The 15,662-nt window shown below is 43.3% G+C and overlaps 1 protein-coding gene across 2 annotated transcripts in view; it reads right to left on the bottom strand.

Moving 5' to 3' along the window:
• The window catches only part of LOC144829578 (actin-binding protein WASF3-like), a 233,953-nt gene that overhangs the window by 16,748 nt on the left and 201,543 nt on the right, over positions 1-15,662 (bottom strand). For both annotated transcript variants that reach the window (XM_078688839.1, XM_078688840.1), the window contains exon 7: positions 13,099-13,490. In XM_078688839.1, the coding sequence (XP_078544965.1) occupies positions 13,099-13,490 (392 nt within the window). The remainder of the gene's footprint in view (positions 1-13,098; positions 13,491-15,662) is intronic.

The following is a 15,662-nucleotide window of genomic DNA, read 5'->3' as shown; positions in this document are numbered from 1 at the left end:
GAATATTTGCTGTCAGGTCGTTGACCCTGAAGCTGGTCCGTTGACCTGTAACTGCTGTAATTTTGTCTGCTCAAGTTCCCCCAATGTAGGGATTGTGTACATAGCCCAACTCAATTCTTTAAAGAATGTTGGTCTTGAAGAGCGTCATGATATAAGGAATCCTGTTCATTGCCCCCGACAAAATGTTTTAATTTTTTTTTTAATTGCTGTTTACTTCCTAAACAACAATATGTATTAAATTTTCTTTGTGACTACAAACCCGATGCTCTGTTTCTCACTGAGACCTGGCTTCATGCAGGCTAAGCGCCAGATATTATTGCCGTCCTGCCAGTAAACTTTTTCCTGGTTAAAATTGACAGGCAGAACAAACTGGGTGGAGGAATTGCTGTTATTTTTAAGAAGGAGTACACTTGCAGAATGGATGAACTTCTAATTCCTGATTGGGAAGCTCTGACATTTTCACTGACTCTGAAGCCTAAATTCACATTCTCTGGGGCGCTAATTTATAGTCCACCTGGATACCCCGGAAAATGGTGTACCTCCCTACCTGAGCATTTGGCCCCCCACCACTTTTTGTACGTCCAACTTTACTCTACTTGCGGCCCTCAATCTTCACCTTGAGGGCCTGGATAATATTTGCACTAGATTATTCATCAATGACTTGGACATCTTTGACCTGACGTTGCACAACTTCTCAACCGCGCACATGGCAGGGCACCTCCTTGATCCCATTTTTCCTAATATCAAAAGCTTACTGACTGGCCCCCCATTTCGACTATGTTGGTCTGACCACCTCGCGGTCAGACCAACCCTGAAATCTAAAACGAGAAACCCCCCCTGCCGCACCTATCCTATTGGATTTAAGCGCTGCTTTTCACACAGTATCCCATTCTATGCTGGTTCATAGACTGGAATCAATGGGCATATCAGATTCAGCCCTTGGGTAGCTTATCGCCTTCTTAAAGGACCGTACGTTTCAAGTTTTTCCAACCAACGTGAAGTCCTAAACACAAGCTCTGACTTCCGAAGTCCCGCAGGGATCCATTCTTAGTCCCTTGCTGTTCAACATCTATCATACACCCTTTGATGAACCTGATAGAGAGTTGTGGACTCACCCTCTTTTCATATGCTGACGATACCCAGATTATCTTCTCCTTGTCTTTGGCAAAGACAAATTATCCATCTTTACTTCATCTGGGTAGGACGAAGACTGCAGCTTGGTTGAATCAAAACTCACTTAAACTCAACAGCGATAATACCCAGGTCCTAGTTCTAGGTAACAATTACTCCCTTTGGGGTGCCAAACATTGTCCAGGATTACTAGGGACCCCTCCCATTCCGGTATGTAAGCTAAACAACCTGGGCTTTCTTATTAATGATAAGATGTCCATGATGCCGTAGATAGCTAAGTTGACTGCCACCTGTTTCTCAGTTCTTTAGTGGCTGAAAAATATTCTGTGGCTTATTCCTCTAGCCGCACAGGGGATCGCTTTCAGGCACTGGTTATTTCCCGCCTGGACTATGGCAATGTGCTGTATTTAGGCGCCAATAAGTACAGCGCCTGCAAATTGTCAAGAACGCTGCTGCTAGACTGCTTTTTCATTTACCCAGTTATGCTTCAGTGTCCCATTTACTTTAAGAACTTCATTGGCTTAAGGGGGCCAAACGCATAGAATTTAAAGCACTGTGCTATATGGTCAATGCTAACATGTGCAACATTCTGTCCATCATCTTGTGTGTTGTGCTGTTCACCCTATGTGGGAAGGGTATGCCCAGACGTGGGTCCCGTGCTCACTAAGCCACTGAAGTCAAGCTATCCTGGCTGAAGACGGCTGATAGCCAGAAACCGGTGCTAGGATGCTTGATTCCGGTCCAGGGAAGACATGACTTGGCAGTTCGGGCTGGACTGTTCCCATGAGGCACAGGGTCAAGATTGATTTGCATATGGCCATGTCTGAACTGGGGTGGCTTGGTGAGCAAAATAACGATGGATTAAACCCAGATCTGTGACTGGGGGTGAATGCTTTGCCATTGTGCAACATTCCGTCCATCATCTTGTGTGTTTTGCAATGCTAAAGTTGGCCTGAGTCCACGTTACATTTAGGTACTAGTATCCCCATACCAGCCGACTTGCTTACTAAGATCTTCGTCCCACGCCCTGTTCAGTGTTCCCGGGTTCCAATGAAGACGTATGGAGGGTCACACCTTTGCCTATCTGGGTCCAAAACTCTGGAACTCGTTACTGGACAACTTAAGAAACTGTCAATCACTCCTATAAACTTGCCTATTTTGAATCTGCTTGGTTGGGACAGTTACCTGCGGATGCCTTGCAATGGGAAAAACCTCGGGGTAGCTGTGTGCACTGCAACTTGTTATTAGTAATAATAATAATAATAATAATAACATTGCGTTGATCATCAGACACGGAGCTGATGCAAAGGGGTGGTTTGTTTTGTTGATATTTTCAGAAAGAATGTCTCGGTAGCAGTTCGGGTGTTTTATTATTGTGGATAGTCCATCTTTGGAAATTAAGTAGGTGTTTAACGGTTTCACTGTTTTTAGGGAAACAGATCCTGTGTGAGGTGGAGATGTGATTTTGTCTTGGTGTTGATTTTGCCAAAGAACAGAGAGAAATTGGTGCAATTTGGATGCTGGCAGTGAATGTAGAGAACTGGAACAAAGGCTGATGTTGGCATGAATACATCTGAATATTGAGCTTGCTGGGTTAGTGGAATTGGTAACTTGCTCCTGTTTAAACTTTTTATTTAAGTAAAGATTTTTAACATATCTTCAAGCCAGAGTACGAAAAAGACACCTTCGAAATATACATTTGAAGAAGTGCCGCATCTGCATATTCACTCATGTGTGAGAAACAGCAACGATGGAGAGGCTGCCGAAAGAATAAGGTGCAAATTGGAAAGACAATGAGAGGGGAGTGTGATGACAAAGGGTCTGATTTAGAGTTTGGCAGGCTGGGTACTCTGTCACAAATGTGATGCTCTGTTTTGACTTGGGCAGGCTGTCAGTTTTCCGATGGGGGTGCCCTGCTGGCTCTGCTTTTGGAAACCAACGCGGACAGCCTTAAAGAGTTGTGGGTGTCAGAGAAGGACATCAGTTTGCCTGCATTAGTTAGCGCAGGGAGTCTAATGTCCCTTTTTCTATCTATCACAACCAGGTTCACAAACAGAAAATAATATGATCCCACACTCATGGGGAAAACTCCCAGCATGTGGGGGTCATTCATTTTTTTGTTTGTTTTCAGAAGCAAATTTCCACTTTGGGAATTTGTTTATGAAAAAAAATTGGAACAATGCTAGTCAGCTAGATACTTTACAATCATAATCCCAGTCCTGCAATGATCCGGCTTAGGGTAAGATCTAGAGAACATGAACAAAATTACAGTTTGGCCAGTGGCTTCTCGAGTAGGACGTAGAGCTGAGTCCTGGTGAATGTAATGTAAGCATGAAGACATCCAGTGCCAGCTTTGCAATACTTTGAAGAACCTTGCTTCCCAGATGTCTTTGTCAAGCATCAGAAGCTGATTATACTATTCACTTTCAAGGTTTTGAAAGCTGGGTCAGGTAGTGGCTACAAAACATATGTTTAGACTGTCTAAGGAATGATTTGATGTTCTGGCTATGGGGGCCTTCATCTGGGTTTCCTGCTGGATGCTCCTGAAGAAGAAGATAAGCAGCTTCTCCGCCCAGACTCTTTTTTAGATTACTTCATGGGGAGGTTCTTCTCCAATAGAAGTGCCAAATTGTGTATATTGTAGTGAGTTAGATGAGTACCCTGTTACTCTTGGTCTAATGGACCAATCCATTGACATTCAGGGAGAGGATTGTGAGGCGTTTGGAACATCAGATAGTGGTACCATGCTCTCTGCAAATAATGTGAGAGTTTCACAACAAGCGAAGTAAGTGTTAGGCACAGTATGGAACAACAACAAGCATGGACCAGGGTGAGCTAATGTGAGTAGCATCTCAAGCAAGAAATAGTCAGTGATCCCTAGGTATCTGGGCCAATGGGTAGCACTTGCAATAGAAGGAGAGGTGGAATGAGGGTTTTGAATAGATGAGTGCAGACAGTGCGTTTGCCTAACAGGTGAATAGAAGATAACAGAGCACAGAGTATATTCTTCGAGCCCCTCAAGAGGGAATGGAATATTTACTAGTAAAACTGCACTTTAAGCTGCTCCAATAATGCTGATCTTTGGTAATAGTGGAGACGTCATCTTATATCTTTAACCAATTCTGTTCATAATAATATGTCCTTTAACATGGTGTCTCAATCCGATAAGAGATGTTTCGGTGGTCCAGCTTTATCCTTCATGGGGAAACTTAACTCCCTGTCCTGCTTTTGCATTGTCTAATGTTTTGCGTTTCTGCCCCTTGTCTAAGGAGTCATTCTATGGGGGTCCTTTGGCCAGTACACATACTGTCATTTTTCAGTATGATGGCAAGTCCCACAGAGGGCATTTTGGATCTCTGGAAGTGTGCACTGCTCAGGTTTCTAGACAATAGAGAAGTGTTCAAAATCTCTGGGTTGGAGGTATTCTCTGGTCTTGCGATACATTTTTATGATAATTGTCTCTCCGTCAAGAAGAAGTCCCACTTCTAGTGTACTGGACAAAGAGCAAGAAACTTGTTACTCAAGCTGTTTGTGAAGAGGGAGGAATCTGCCGATACATTCGACTATTTTTCTTTTTGCACTATTATCCATGCTTCCTACCTACAGCTACAATTTATCTGGGTTTGCTGATGGTGGAGAAAACAGACAATGGAGCACACTGTATCTATATTGCCTGGGTTACATGAACGGACCCAGTGCACCCTTTAAAATATTATATTTCTTGCAAAGTGGCTGGTCATTAGACAGAAAGCATATTTTGTTATTCTTTTCTTTGGGATTCCAAAATATCTCACATTGTCTTTCAATTTGATCTTCTACAGTCTCTGGTCTTCCTTGCATGGACTCAGACTCATTTGGATGGCCAAGTTATATATTTTAATGTACTTCACCTCTATGGAAAATGTAGATGCGTTGTCCAAAACTAATCCACTGGATGTCTTTATTGCTGTGGATTCCTCAATCAGATAATCCAGAGTTGCCATTCATATTCAAGCAATCATTGGGGTATTGGTCTTCTAGCTGCAACTGTTACCTTCAGAGAAGGCAACTGCCTGGAGACACTTGCTGCTGATGTTAACCAATATTGAGCAGTCACCCTTTGAGGGGTTGCATATATTTGTGGGACATTCCAACGATCTAATGTTGATCTGAGGTCACTCCAATCACTGCAACAGGTTATAATTTGATCCCTATGCCATGCTGTAGAAAGTGACTAGTATGAGATTAGCTTAAGAAGCCCTCAGGCTGGAGTTGTACAAAAAAATTAGACAAAGATGTATTGATGAAGCAAGGTTTGCCAAGATGGTTGAGACTTTGGGCACTTAAAGGAATAGTCACTGACAAACATAAATAGTGGTCAGTCTCCTGGTAGGTGATCCACATCTTCTATAGTAAGCTGTGTGATACTTTAGTAGCTGATCAGAAGCAGGAGTGCCTCTACCCTTTGCACTTTTTTTATTGGTGGTTGCCATGACCAGTGTCATGAGTTCATCATGAGTATCATTTTGGTGCAACCTAGGCAAGCAGAATCGTTGATCAAATGCATGAATCCGCAATTTCAGGATGGAGTGATTACAACAAAGTATCCCTAGATGACGTACTAGTAGAGTGTGTTTTATTGCAGGTATATGAGAGTTGGCACATCAAATCACAGATTATGGAAGAAAGAGTATATAGCCAGTTATTGACCTACCACACATGCCCGGTCACTTTTTGGTTTAGTAATGTAACAAGAGCAGCATGGCTCTCACATTCATGCTGACATGAAATGTACGCGTAAGCGAAGTCAGAGGTATCACAGATGTGGTGGTCTTCTGTGGTGGTCAGGAGCCAAGAAGAATGGTTTCCATTTCATGGAGCAAGAAGGGACAGTGAAAAGTAGGCCTGTCACTGCGGCCATTGCCAGAACATCTGATCAGGCATATGTTGATCCCAAGTTGGTAACACTGGTGTGGTAGCATTTCATAAAGCTAGAGGACCCAGTCACCATCCTATGTGTTGCAAAAACAATCAGAACGGCTGAAACATCATGCACCACAAGAATGACTTTTGCTTGATATACCCACCTTTGCCTATGAACACATTTGCAGTTGTGCATTCATCTTTATATTAATTGTTGAATGCCTTATCATTCGGTGATCCAACTAATGGATATATTTATAAACGTGTGTGGTATATTGTTCAATTTTTCACTTTTGTACAGAACATTTTGCTGCCTCAATTTAGCTGGAAGATGCCATGTCAACTTGGACTTCGGTCAAGGCTGAAAAGTTGATACATTCATGGGAACCGGAACAAAGGTCTACTGAAATGCACGAGAACTACTGGTTTTTTTTCTCTAAATTGTGACAATTACATTGTGAATACAGGTGGGAATAAAGACTGATGTATAACATTTAAGGGGTAGGATTTTAAACAGAGAGCTGAAAGAAAATAATATGAAATAAGCATGGTGTGATGATCACCTCCCTTGCCTGTCCAATCAGAGTTAGGAGTTTCATAAATTTGAAACATTAATGGGTGGTCCAAGCATACAGAAAAATATAATTGGTGTAGCATTAGTTAGTTAGTTAGCAGAGCTAAGAGCACAGAGGAGACGAGAGACTGGGATGCTGTTGGAGCGCATAGAGAAGTCCCAGACTTAGATGCTAAAGAAGAATCGAATTTCTGAACCAATTATCTTAAGCAAATTAATTTAGAAGAAGATCGTGGAAGAATCTCGAGGAGGAAGAGAGTGTCGGAGAGGGGTGCTACGCATGCCTCGGTGATAGAGAGGTCATCTGTCCTGTCCTGAACTCCTGTCCTGAAGTCTTTGTTCGCCAGATCTTTCCCGGGGGACCCTTCCCAATTCCTTGGCCTGGGAGTTGGTTTCCACACCATACTTGGTAAATATATCTATATATGTATATGCGCTATTGTGCTTTTCTCTCTGTCTTCTCCTTTCCAAGCAGCGTCATTGCAAAGTATAAATTAATGTATCTTGATTGATTTTGAATTTTCCTTCCTGAGAAAGACAGAGTTTATTCTGTGCTGTGTAAGTGGTTCACAAGAATTTAATCTGAGATACATTTTTAAAAAGACATCCTGACTCTGTGATCATTTCTAATGTGTAAGTAATTTAAAATCTTATGCCATTTCACCATCAGCTAGTTCCAACTGAAATGATCCATTGACCAGAGGAAAGAACTTTTGATCAGTGAAAAGACTAGTTAGGGACTAAAAGCTAACTAATCTAAAAATTACAAAACCTGACCCCCAGCAGTTATTACCAGTGTGATGTGGAGTGAATTTATGGGCCATGGGGAGCATGTGGTGTTAGATTACCTGTTGCTGGTAACCCACTGGATCAGGTGTTAAGTTAGGATGCATCGCTGAGAAGCTGAGTGATAAAGAGAAGCCAATCAGGAACTGAATGAGACTGACTGTTTAACGCCTTCGATGCTGGTGACGGAACCGTTCCGTCATCAGTCACGGCTGAGCTGTGCTGATGACGGAACGGTTCCGTCACGACCGCGCCCTGTTCTGGAATGTCCAGCACAGGGGCGGAATCGGCGCCGCGGTCAAGGTGTTAAAGTATGATGGACTCACTGTTTCGCACTTATCGAAGCCTAATAATAACATTGATTTAGGAAAGCAGCTAAAAGGAAAGCAGTCTCATGGACAACTTGGATGCATGAAGTGGCAAGTCTGATGCTCGCCCCATTCATTCTGCCAATCGGAGTAGGTGTACCCCTTCAACCATTGTGAATCCAAAAGAGAGCGGTCAGATCCTATCTGCAGCAGCAAGTCAGGGGGAAAATAGAATTGATTTACCTCCTGAAACGAGTCCATATTTGGTGGTCTTAACAGGCATTCCCGAATTAAGCAACCCGGTGCAGGAATCATATATGTCCCTAAAAAATAAAGTGTCTCAATGGCTTAATCAAAACAGACCACTACCCCCTCATATCGCCAGAGAAATATTGATGGTATGCAGGCTTTCATGGGTGGGTCACAGTCCTAAAACCATCACAGGTGACTGTGTCCTCGTAAATTTTAGGGATCCCGTACAGTGGAGTATATTTGTAACTGGAATTACAACAGTACTGGGTCAACTATTCAATCCTACCCCTTGTCATTCTTTTATCCTCCAACAGATTTTTCAGACTGTGCAGGTGATTGGTCCCTAGTATCACATCGACGTGGGCGAAGGGCGGAGAGGGGTAGGTATGGCCAACCGATTGTTCAGGGTTACCCAACTACACAGAATAGGTTCAGTAGTTTGGAAGCGGTGGACTGACTACACCCCAGCATGATGGACATGGTGGACCAAAAGGATATTTGTCTCTTTCAGGAGACTTGGGCCAGGGAAGAACACTCTAAGAGGGTTTCGCCACATTCCATGTACTTGCCAGGTGGGGTGGGAAAGGACGACCGTCTGGCGGTCTTGCGATTTGGGTTGCTACTCACCTGGGCAGTACGGCAGAGGTTAAGGCCACACACTCTGAAGATGTCCAGTGTATATTGTTAAAGTGGCCAAACTCGTACAAAGTAGCTATCGTGAATGTTTATTCACGCCCAGTGAGTTTGACTTCTGAATCACCCATTATAGATGACTTATTCCACTTTCTAAGCACATTGCCTACCGACTGCCATCTTGTGGTGGCAGGAGATGTCAATTGCCACTTTGAGCCCCTGCTAGGCACGAGTGAGGGCGCGCTTATAGGTGAGGATGACTATTGGGGTATTCCACTCTGCCAATCGCCACGCCCAAAATCATGGTCTCCCCTAGCGATCCAGATTACGTCCCTTATCTTAAATAATTTGTTTAGGGCCTGCAATGGGCGCACACCGTCTGATATTCCGTCGATGTGCACCTTTAACAAAAAGGGACAAGAATCGCGCCTTGACTACATCATGGTAGAAATGAGGATGTGGTCAAAGGTCATTGATTTTAGAGTGATCCCTAGGGCTGATAGTGACCACAACGCACTATGCCTGAAGATGGTCATTCCAGGACCAAAGGAAACTCCTACTGTAGAAACGGATGATTTGGGTGCAGGATTGTTACTTACAAACAACAGACGTAGGATAAAGTGGGGCAAAATAGTAGATTCCCAAGATCAACTGGCAAAATTGTATGATTTAGTCCTCCCTCGACTTCTCGAGGTCAATACTTTGATCACCCAACCAATGTCCCCAGACTTTAACGGGAAGCTAAGCCACATTCATGTGGATTTAGTCTCCGGTCTAGGAGAGGTCTTCAATCCCCAAGTTCCTCTAAGGAAAAAGAGAACAGCAGCTTCAGCCTGGTACAATTCATCTTGCAGAAAGGCCAAGTCTGAGCTGATCCTGGCAGTTAAGTCTGGGACCAATAAACAAAAAATTCGTGAATCAAGGCTGTTTTATAAAGAAGTAATGGCTCATGCAAAAAGTGAGAGGGATTGGGATAGGTGGTGTAACTTAACCACTGCCCTGGAATCAAGAGATGCACGCAGATTTTGGTCATTGGTTAATACAGGTTCAGGGGAACCAAAATCTGCAATAGAACCTAATATCTCTCCTTCAATGTGGGAAGCTCACTTCAAAGCTTTATATTCTGATGAACCTGCTGTTCATAACACACCCGCCCCGGTATTAGTAAATGTATAGCATGAGCCCTTGGAGTTCACCCAGGGTGAGGTCACTTGCGCGATAGGGAAACTTGCAGTGGGCAAGGCCCCGGGTCTTGACAAACTCCCTGGGGACTTATTCAGGCATGAACCTGGGATCTGGGCCCCTTACCTGCTTATTCTCTTCAATACAATTCTAGGAGGTATGGAGGTTCCCTGTAGTTGGCTGGGAGCAGAGATAGTCCCAATTTTTAAGAAGGGCTCACCTCTGCTCCCAGCCAACTACAGGCCTATTAGCCTCATTGATGTCCCACAAAATTTTTTCGCGCGGCTCGTTCTGGACCATCTCCTGGAATGGATGGAGGAACAGGAGGTCCTAAGTCCCTTTCAGGTGGGGTTCAGGAGGAACACATCCACCATGGATCAGATATTTTGCCTGATTCTCCTGTATTGGAAAACGACAAAGATCGAGGGTGGCAGCCTCTACCTGGTGTTTGTGGGCCTCCGGTCCGCGTTTGATCTAGTGCCAAGGGGGAAACTCTGGGGAGTTCTCCAGGAGCTGGGTGTCCCTTCCCAAATATTGAACGTGCTCATGAGGCTCCACGGGAGGACTTTCGCCCAGGTCAGATGCGGAAGGAATGGGGCACTGTCATCCAGGTTCCCAGTTGACAGAGGGGTGAGACAGGGCTGTGTTTTGGCACCGACCCTGTTTTGCCTCTATGTTAACGGTGTAATCTCACATCTGGACAGTGTCCCCAACAATGACGCCCCAAAGCTGGCAGGCAGGAGGCTCCCGGCGATTATGTTTGCCGATGATACTCTCCTGCTTTCCAAATCCCCTATGGGGATACAACAGATATTGAATGGTTTTGGGGATTTTTGTCGATCTCGTGGCCTCGAGATAAATGCCGATAAAACAAAATTTATGATATTTAATCTTCCGGCATTCACACGACCAAATCCAACTCTGGGTCGTGTAAGGTTGGAAAGGGTCACGACATTCCAATATCTTGGGGTAACATTACATGAAAATCTTTCCTGGGGACCTCAACAAGTAAAATCCCGACTGAAACTGTCCCAGCTTGTGGGTGGTATCTTTAAGGTATCAAATACATCTACACTCAGGCCAGTGAGCCCAACTCTGGAGATCTACAAGACTCAAGCCAGGGCTGCAGCTCTTTATGGCGGAGAGCTGTGGGGACATTCTTGTGGCTCTGAAATTGCCAAGCTGGAAACAAAATTTATTAGACCGTTGTTGACACTCCCTCAAAGCACCCCGCTTCTCCGCTTAAGGCTGGATCTGGGACTCTCACCTATAGAAGATGAATTAGCACTATAACCGCTTAGGTTTTGGCATAGGTTATGGGTAACCACAGATTTGCTATACTACAGGCAAGAGCTGAAACAGGTACTGAGCCTTAACGGTGCTAGCAAAATTCCCTGGTTGGCATTTATGAAGCATGAACTTCTGCGTCTAGGACTACCCGATCTGTAGGACAACCCAGAAAGGGGCTGTCTCAACCTATCGCGCAAGTCCCTGTCCAGGATTTTGAAGGAGAAAAAATTAAACTCCGCTGTTTGTGCTTCAAATGCTGGTACCCTCACTGATTCTTTTTTAGTCTTCAAAAATTCTTATATGTTTGAGGATTTTATGGATTGTGTCTTTCCGATTTTAGCAAGAAAACATGTTATTCAATGGATATATGGTACCCTGCCACTTAAAGCTTTTACAAGCAAATGGTCAGTGGCTGATAATAAATCATGTCCAGGATGTAGCTGTGATGTTGAGGATGAACTTCATGTGCTTTTTTTTGTCCTGCATACAGCAAATCCAGGAAGTATTGGCTGTCACCGCTTTGTAGAAACTTAGGATTTAAAAATTTGTTTGAATGCTTTTAGCATCTTAAAGACCAATACATCAAGTTCCATCGTATTTGCACTTTCCAAGTATCTTTTAGCCATGTGGACTAGAAGGCGTAAATTAATTGATATCCACTGCTAAAGCTCTTTTCACTGAAAACTATTTTTATATTCCAAATCCGTCAAATATCTGTATAGTGTAATTTATGATGTTTATCTAATGGCTGTAAATATCTCCTTCTTAATGTTTTATGTTCTAATCTGTACTCTTTTATGACCTTGGTGGTCGAAATAAAGAATTTTTTAATTGAATTGAGTTGATAGGTGGTTGTCTAGGAGGAAGAAAATTACTTTTCCTGGACACTTTTCCTGTGGAGTGAAACAGGTTTAGCTTGCTCTCAGATTTCTGAACTGAAGCAGTTGGGGACAGCTGACAATAAGTGGGTAGCATACAGAGTAGGTCATTAAACCACGGTTGGTCCCCGTTATGATAGAAGTGCAAACGGAATATGCCAAAAATAGCATCTGGGGCAAGGATGCTAGCTCCTGCTGAACGGTGGCTGTTTGTGTTTGGCATGAATGACCACATTGGATTGGTAAGTGCTGCAGGAAGTGGATCTGGAATCAGAGCCCGAGGAAAATCTGAGTAGCAGACCCCAAGGTTCTATGGATGGGGACACTAGACAATCATAAATATATTCAAACCATCTTTGAAGATAGTAGAAGGGTCACCAGTCTTCAAGTTTCTGGCATGAATTACAACAAGAAACCTTGAGTATGAGCTAGACCAGCAGTGCAGTCAGTGCTGCATTACCTTATACTGTCTGTCTACATGGTTTAGTGTGAAGCTTCCTTGCCATGTAAGGGATAAGACGAAAAGGTAACAGCCTTCACAACAAGGTTTGTACCACGTTGTACCTTTACCATGCATGTTTTTAGAATGCATTTGCTTTTACATCGTATGCCTTTGGCACACATTTAAGATAAGTTCAGGGTTGTGGGCGGTCTCCCCCCACAAATACCAAATACATTGTTTATATATATATATATATACATATATATATATAAGAACAGGAAAGTCGACACCTTGAGGAATTGGAAGGACGACAGCGGACCCAAATTTTGAAGGTGCAAGTATTTTATTTGTGCAAGTAACCCCGCACCTTAGCCATGACGCGTTTCGGGCCCCCTTGGCCCTTGATCACATATATATACACACACACACACACACACACACACACATATATATATATATATATATATATATATGTATATAAACAATGTGTGATAAAGGCATACGTTTTCAAAGCATATGCGATTTAAAAATGCAAGGTACAAAATTTGTGATAAAGTCATGCAGCGTAGTTCCCTGCGCTGTTCTGACTTAGAACCAGAGGAAAAGTGCCACGCCAGTGTCTTAGTATATGTTGCCAACACATGTATAGTATTTTATCTGGCCAAGAGCCAACTCATCTTTATTCGACTACCTCCGACCTGGATGTGACTAATCACTTACCTCGGCGGATAGCAGCAAGCAGGTCACTCCTGGCGTCACTCATTGGTATCAGAGGGATCTGAGGTTTTCTTTGTTCGATGTTCATGGCTGGTGAGGAGCCAGTATGAGCAGGAGATGCAACAAAGCAAGGAGGACCAGGCGGTGGAGGCGGAGGAGCAACAGGGGGGCCCATGGAACCAGTCTTAGGGGGAGAAGCAGCGTATGGGCAAGGAGGTGCCGGAGGGGGTGCAGGGATATAGGTGGAGAGAGTAACAGAAGCAGTTGAGTTGGGAGCCATGGGTGGAGGGGCAGAAATGGGGCTGTCAAATGCAGTCTGAGCAGAGGGAATGATGGGGGGCGGGGGTGGAGGGGCAGGCGGTACAAAGTATTCTGCCATTGTCTTCTGTTGGGGGCTACAAACATATGGAGAAAAAGAAACATTATTAATAACACATGATATTGATAAATGCATATATACTTGTTTACATTTTCAAATAGACACCAATTACTGCAAGATGGGTATCAGTGACATTAGGGTCCCAATCATGTATATAGATATTAACTGTTAAGCAGGTACAGTGGTACCAGGGCCCAGGGATATTAGGGGCCCACTGCACCCCAAAGGTGGTGTATCCTTGTTACACCTTGTTCCCAGTCAGATATTCAGCTCATGTTTACAGAGAATAATGTTGGCATTAAGTGCAGATAAAAGACATTTTTAAAGACAGAGGTCTTCTAGACAAACAGAAATCATGCTTTGATCACCTGATGGATGACATTCAAGTGTTTGGCCCTTTCGAAGGGATGAGTGAATCTTCTATCTGGGAACTATAGAGTCAAGTTGGATCTATACTTTGCTCTGAGAGGGTCCATACAAAGACCAGGAGTAGTGGCACCCTCTGGAGTAGCAGAGTTTGCTAAAACCAATGGGCTGACATTTGTCCCAAGTAATTAATCAGCTTCTGTGATTTATCATTCTTGCATGCGACCCATCATTCTTTTTACTCAGAGAGTTGCCCTAGGAACTCTGGGTATACCCCGACATGGGTCGCATGCTCACTGGGCGAAAGGACTCAAGTTGCACCTGACTGATAAGGCCCAATAAAGCCACAGCCCTCTTGAAAAGCCTGTGTTCCCATATAGTGAGGAGGTGGCCTGGCAGTTTTGCTGGACATATACTATTAGAGCATGACTTAACTGATTTAGATAACGTTGTTCCTGTCTGGGAGGTCACAGTAGGCAAGCAATGAAGGACTGGAACGTGACCCCAGTATTTATCAGTGGCTGAGGTTAATTGTAGCATTCCATTCATTACTTTTTTGATTATATGTACATTAGATGCTGATCCACTTCCTTGTTAAGGAGTAGCATATTATCAAAGACTTCCCCTTCATTACTCTCAGGTAATAGGGTGTACAAAAGGACAGAGCCAATCATTCCCAATTACTCCAATTTCTGATAAGCGACTAGCTAAGATCTCATTGCCGACAATGTCTGCCCTGATATCTATGCCATGTCTGCCAGCAGAAGCAAAGCAGATACACTGCTTTTGTACCCTCTCTGAAGATTAACATGGGCAGTGGTCAAAAACAGAGTCCAGGTCTGGGTGAGGATGGGTTCCCACCTGGAAGTCATCCAGATAGTCTGAAGTTTCCAAGAACCTTAACATCCAGCAAAAGGGAGCACCAATATCAGGATAAAATTAGTAGGATCACTTGTATTCAATAATGGTTCTTTACGAAGAGCAGAAATGAAGAAAGAAAATTTATAATATGATAGCGAGAAGGCGCCAGATCAGCACTTCATTTAAGTGAAGTAGCTAATTAGGTACAATGACTTCAAACATGTTGACGTTTGAAGAGGATATCTTAGTCTGAGTATCATAAATAGATGTACAGTGAAAACAGGTTTATGCACAATTCTATTTTACGCCATTCTTTCATTTTGCACTCACAACTGCCCCCCTTATGACATTTAACAGAGTTGGATTGTTTCTTTGTGAAATATTTTAGATGTCAAGCACAGCCCTAGATGTTCCTAATCAAATTAACTGGATACGTCGCAGTTTACTTTTATGTCACAAGATCACACTAATATGATTACTAGCCCATATGGCCATTGGATGTCTAGAGTCTGAGGCCTGATCGGTGCGTTGTCCTTACGACGATTGTAAAAGAAGAAAGGAGAATGAACTGGAGTGGATAAAGGGGTAAGTGAGCTTTCACCACTGAGATTGATCTAAAACTCAAAATCTTTCAGCACATCTGAAGAAGGGACACAATACAGCTACATCCGGAGCAGATATCAGAATAGTGAAAGAATGATGTCCAAAGACGAGTTCAGAAGATGCAGCTTTTGATGCCGCGAAACACGTGTCGGCTGAGGCTTACTTAGACATGAGTATCTCAATGTAGATACTATAGATATGATGCTCCTACCTTTATTTTGAATTCAGAATATGATGGACTATATTAGTTCTTGATCGTTAGGCTATGCTTTTCTGGATGTGATAACTTTTTTATAAATGGACGTGTGTTTTTAGATCACCAACATGATGTTTGCTGTGTATTTATATATTTCTAATA

This window comes from Lissotriton helveticus, chromosome 4_1 (assembly GCF_964261635.1).
Source record: "Lissotriton helveticus chromosome 4_1, aLisHel1.1, whole genome shotgun sequence".
Taxonomy (NCBI): domain Eukaryota; kingdom Metazoa; phylum Chordata; class Amphibia; order Caudata; family Salamandridae; genus Lissotriton; species Lissotriton helveticus.
The sequence above is the reverse complement of the archived record's forward strand: the minus strand, read 5'-3'. Positions and strand labels throughout refer to the sequence as shown.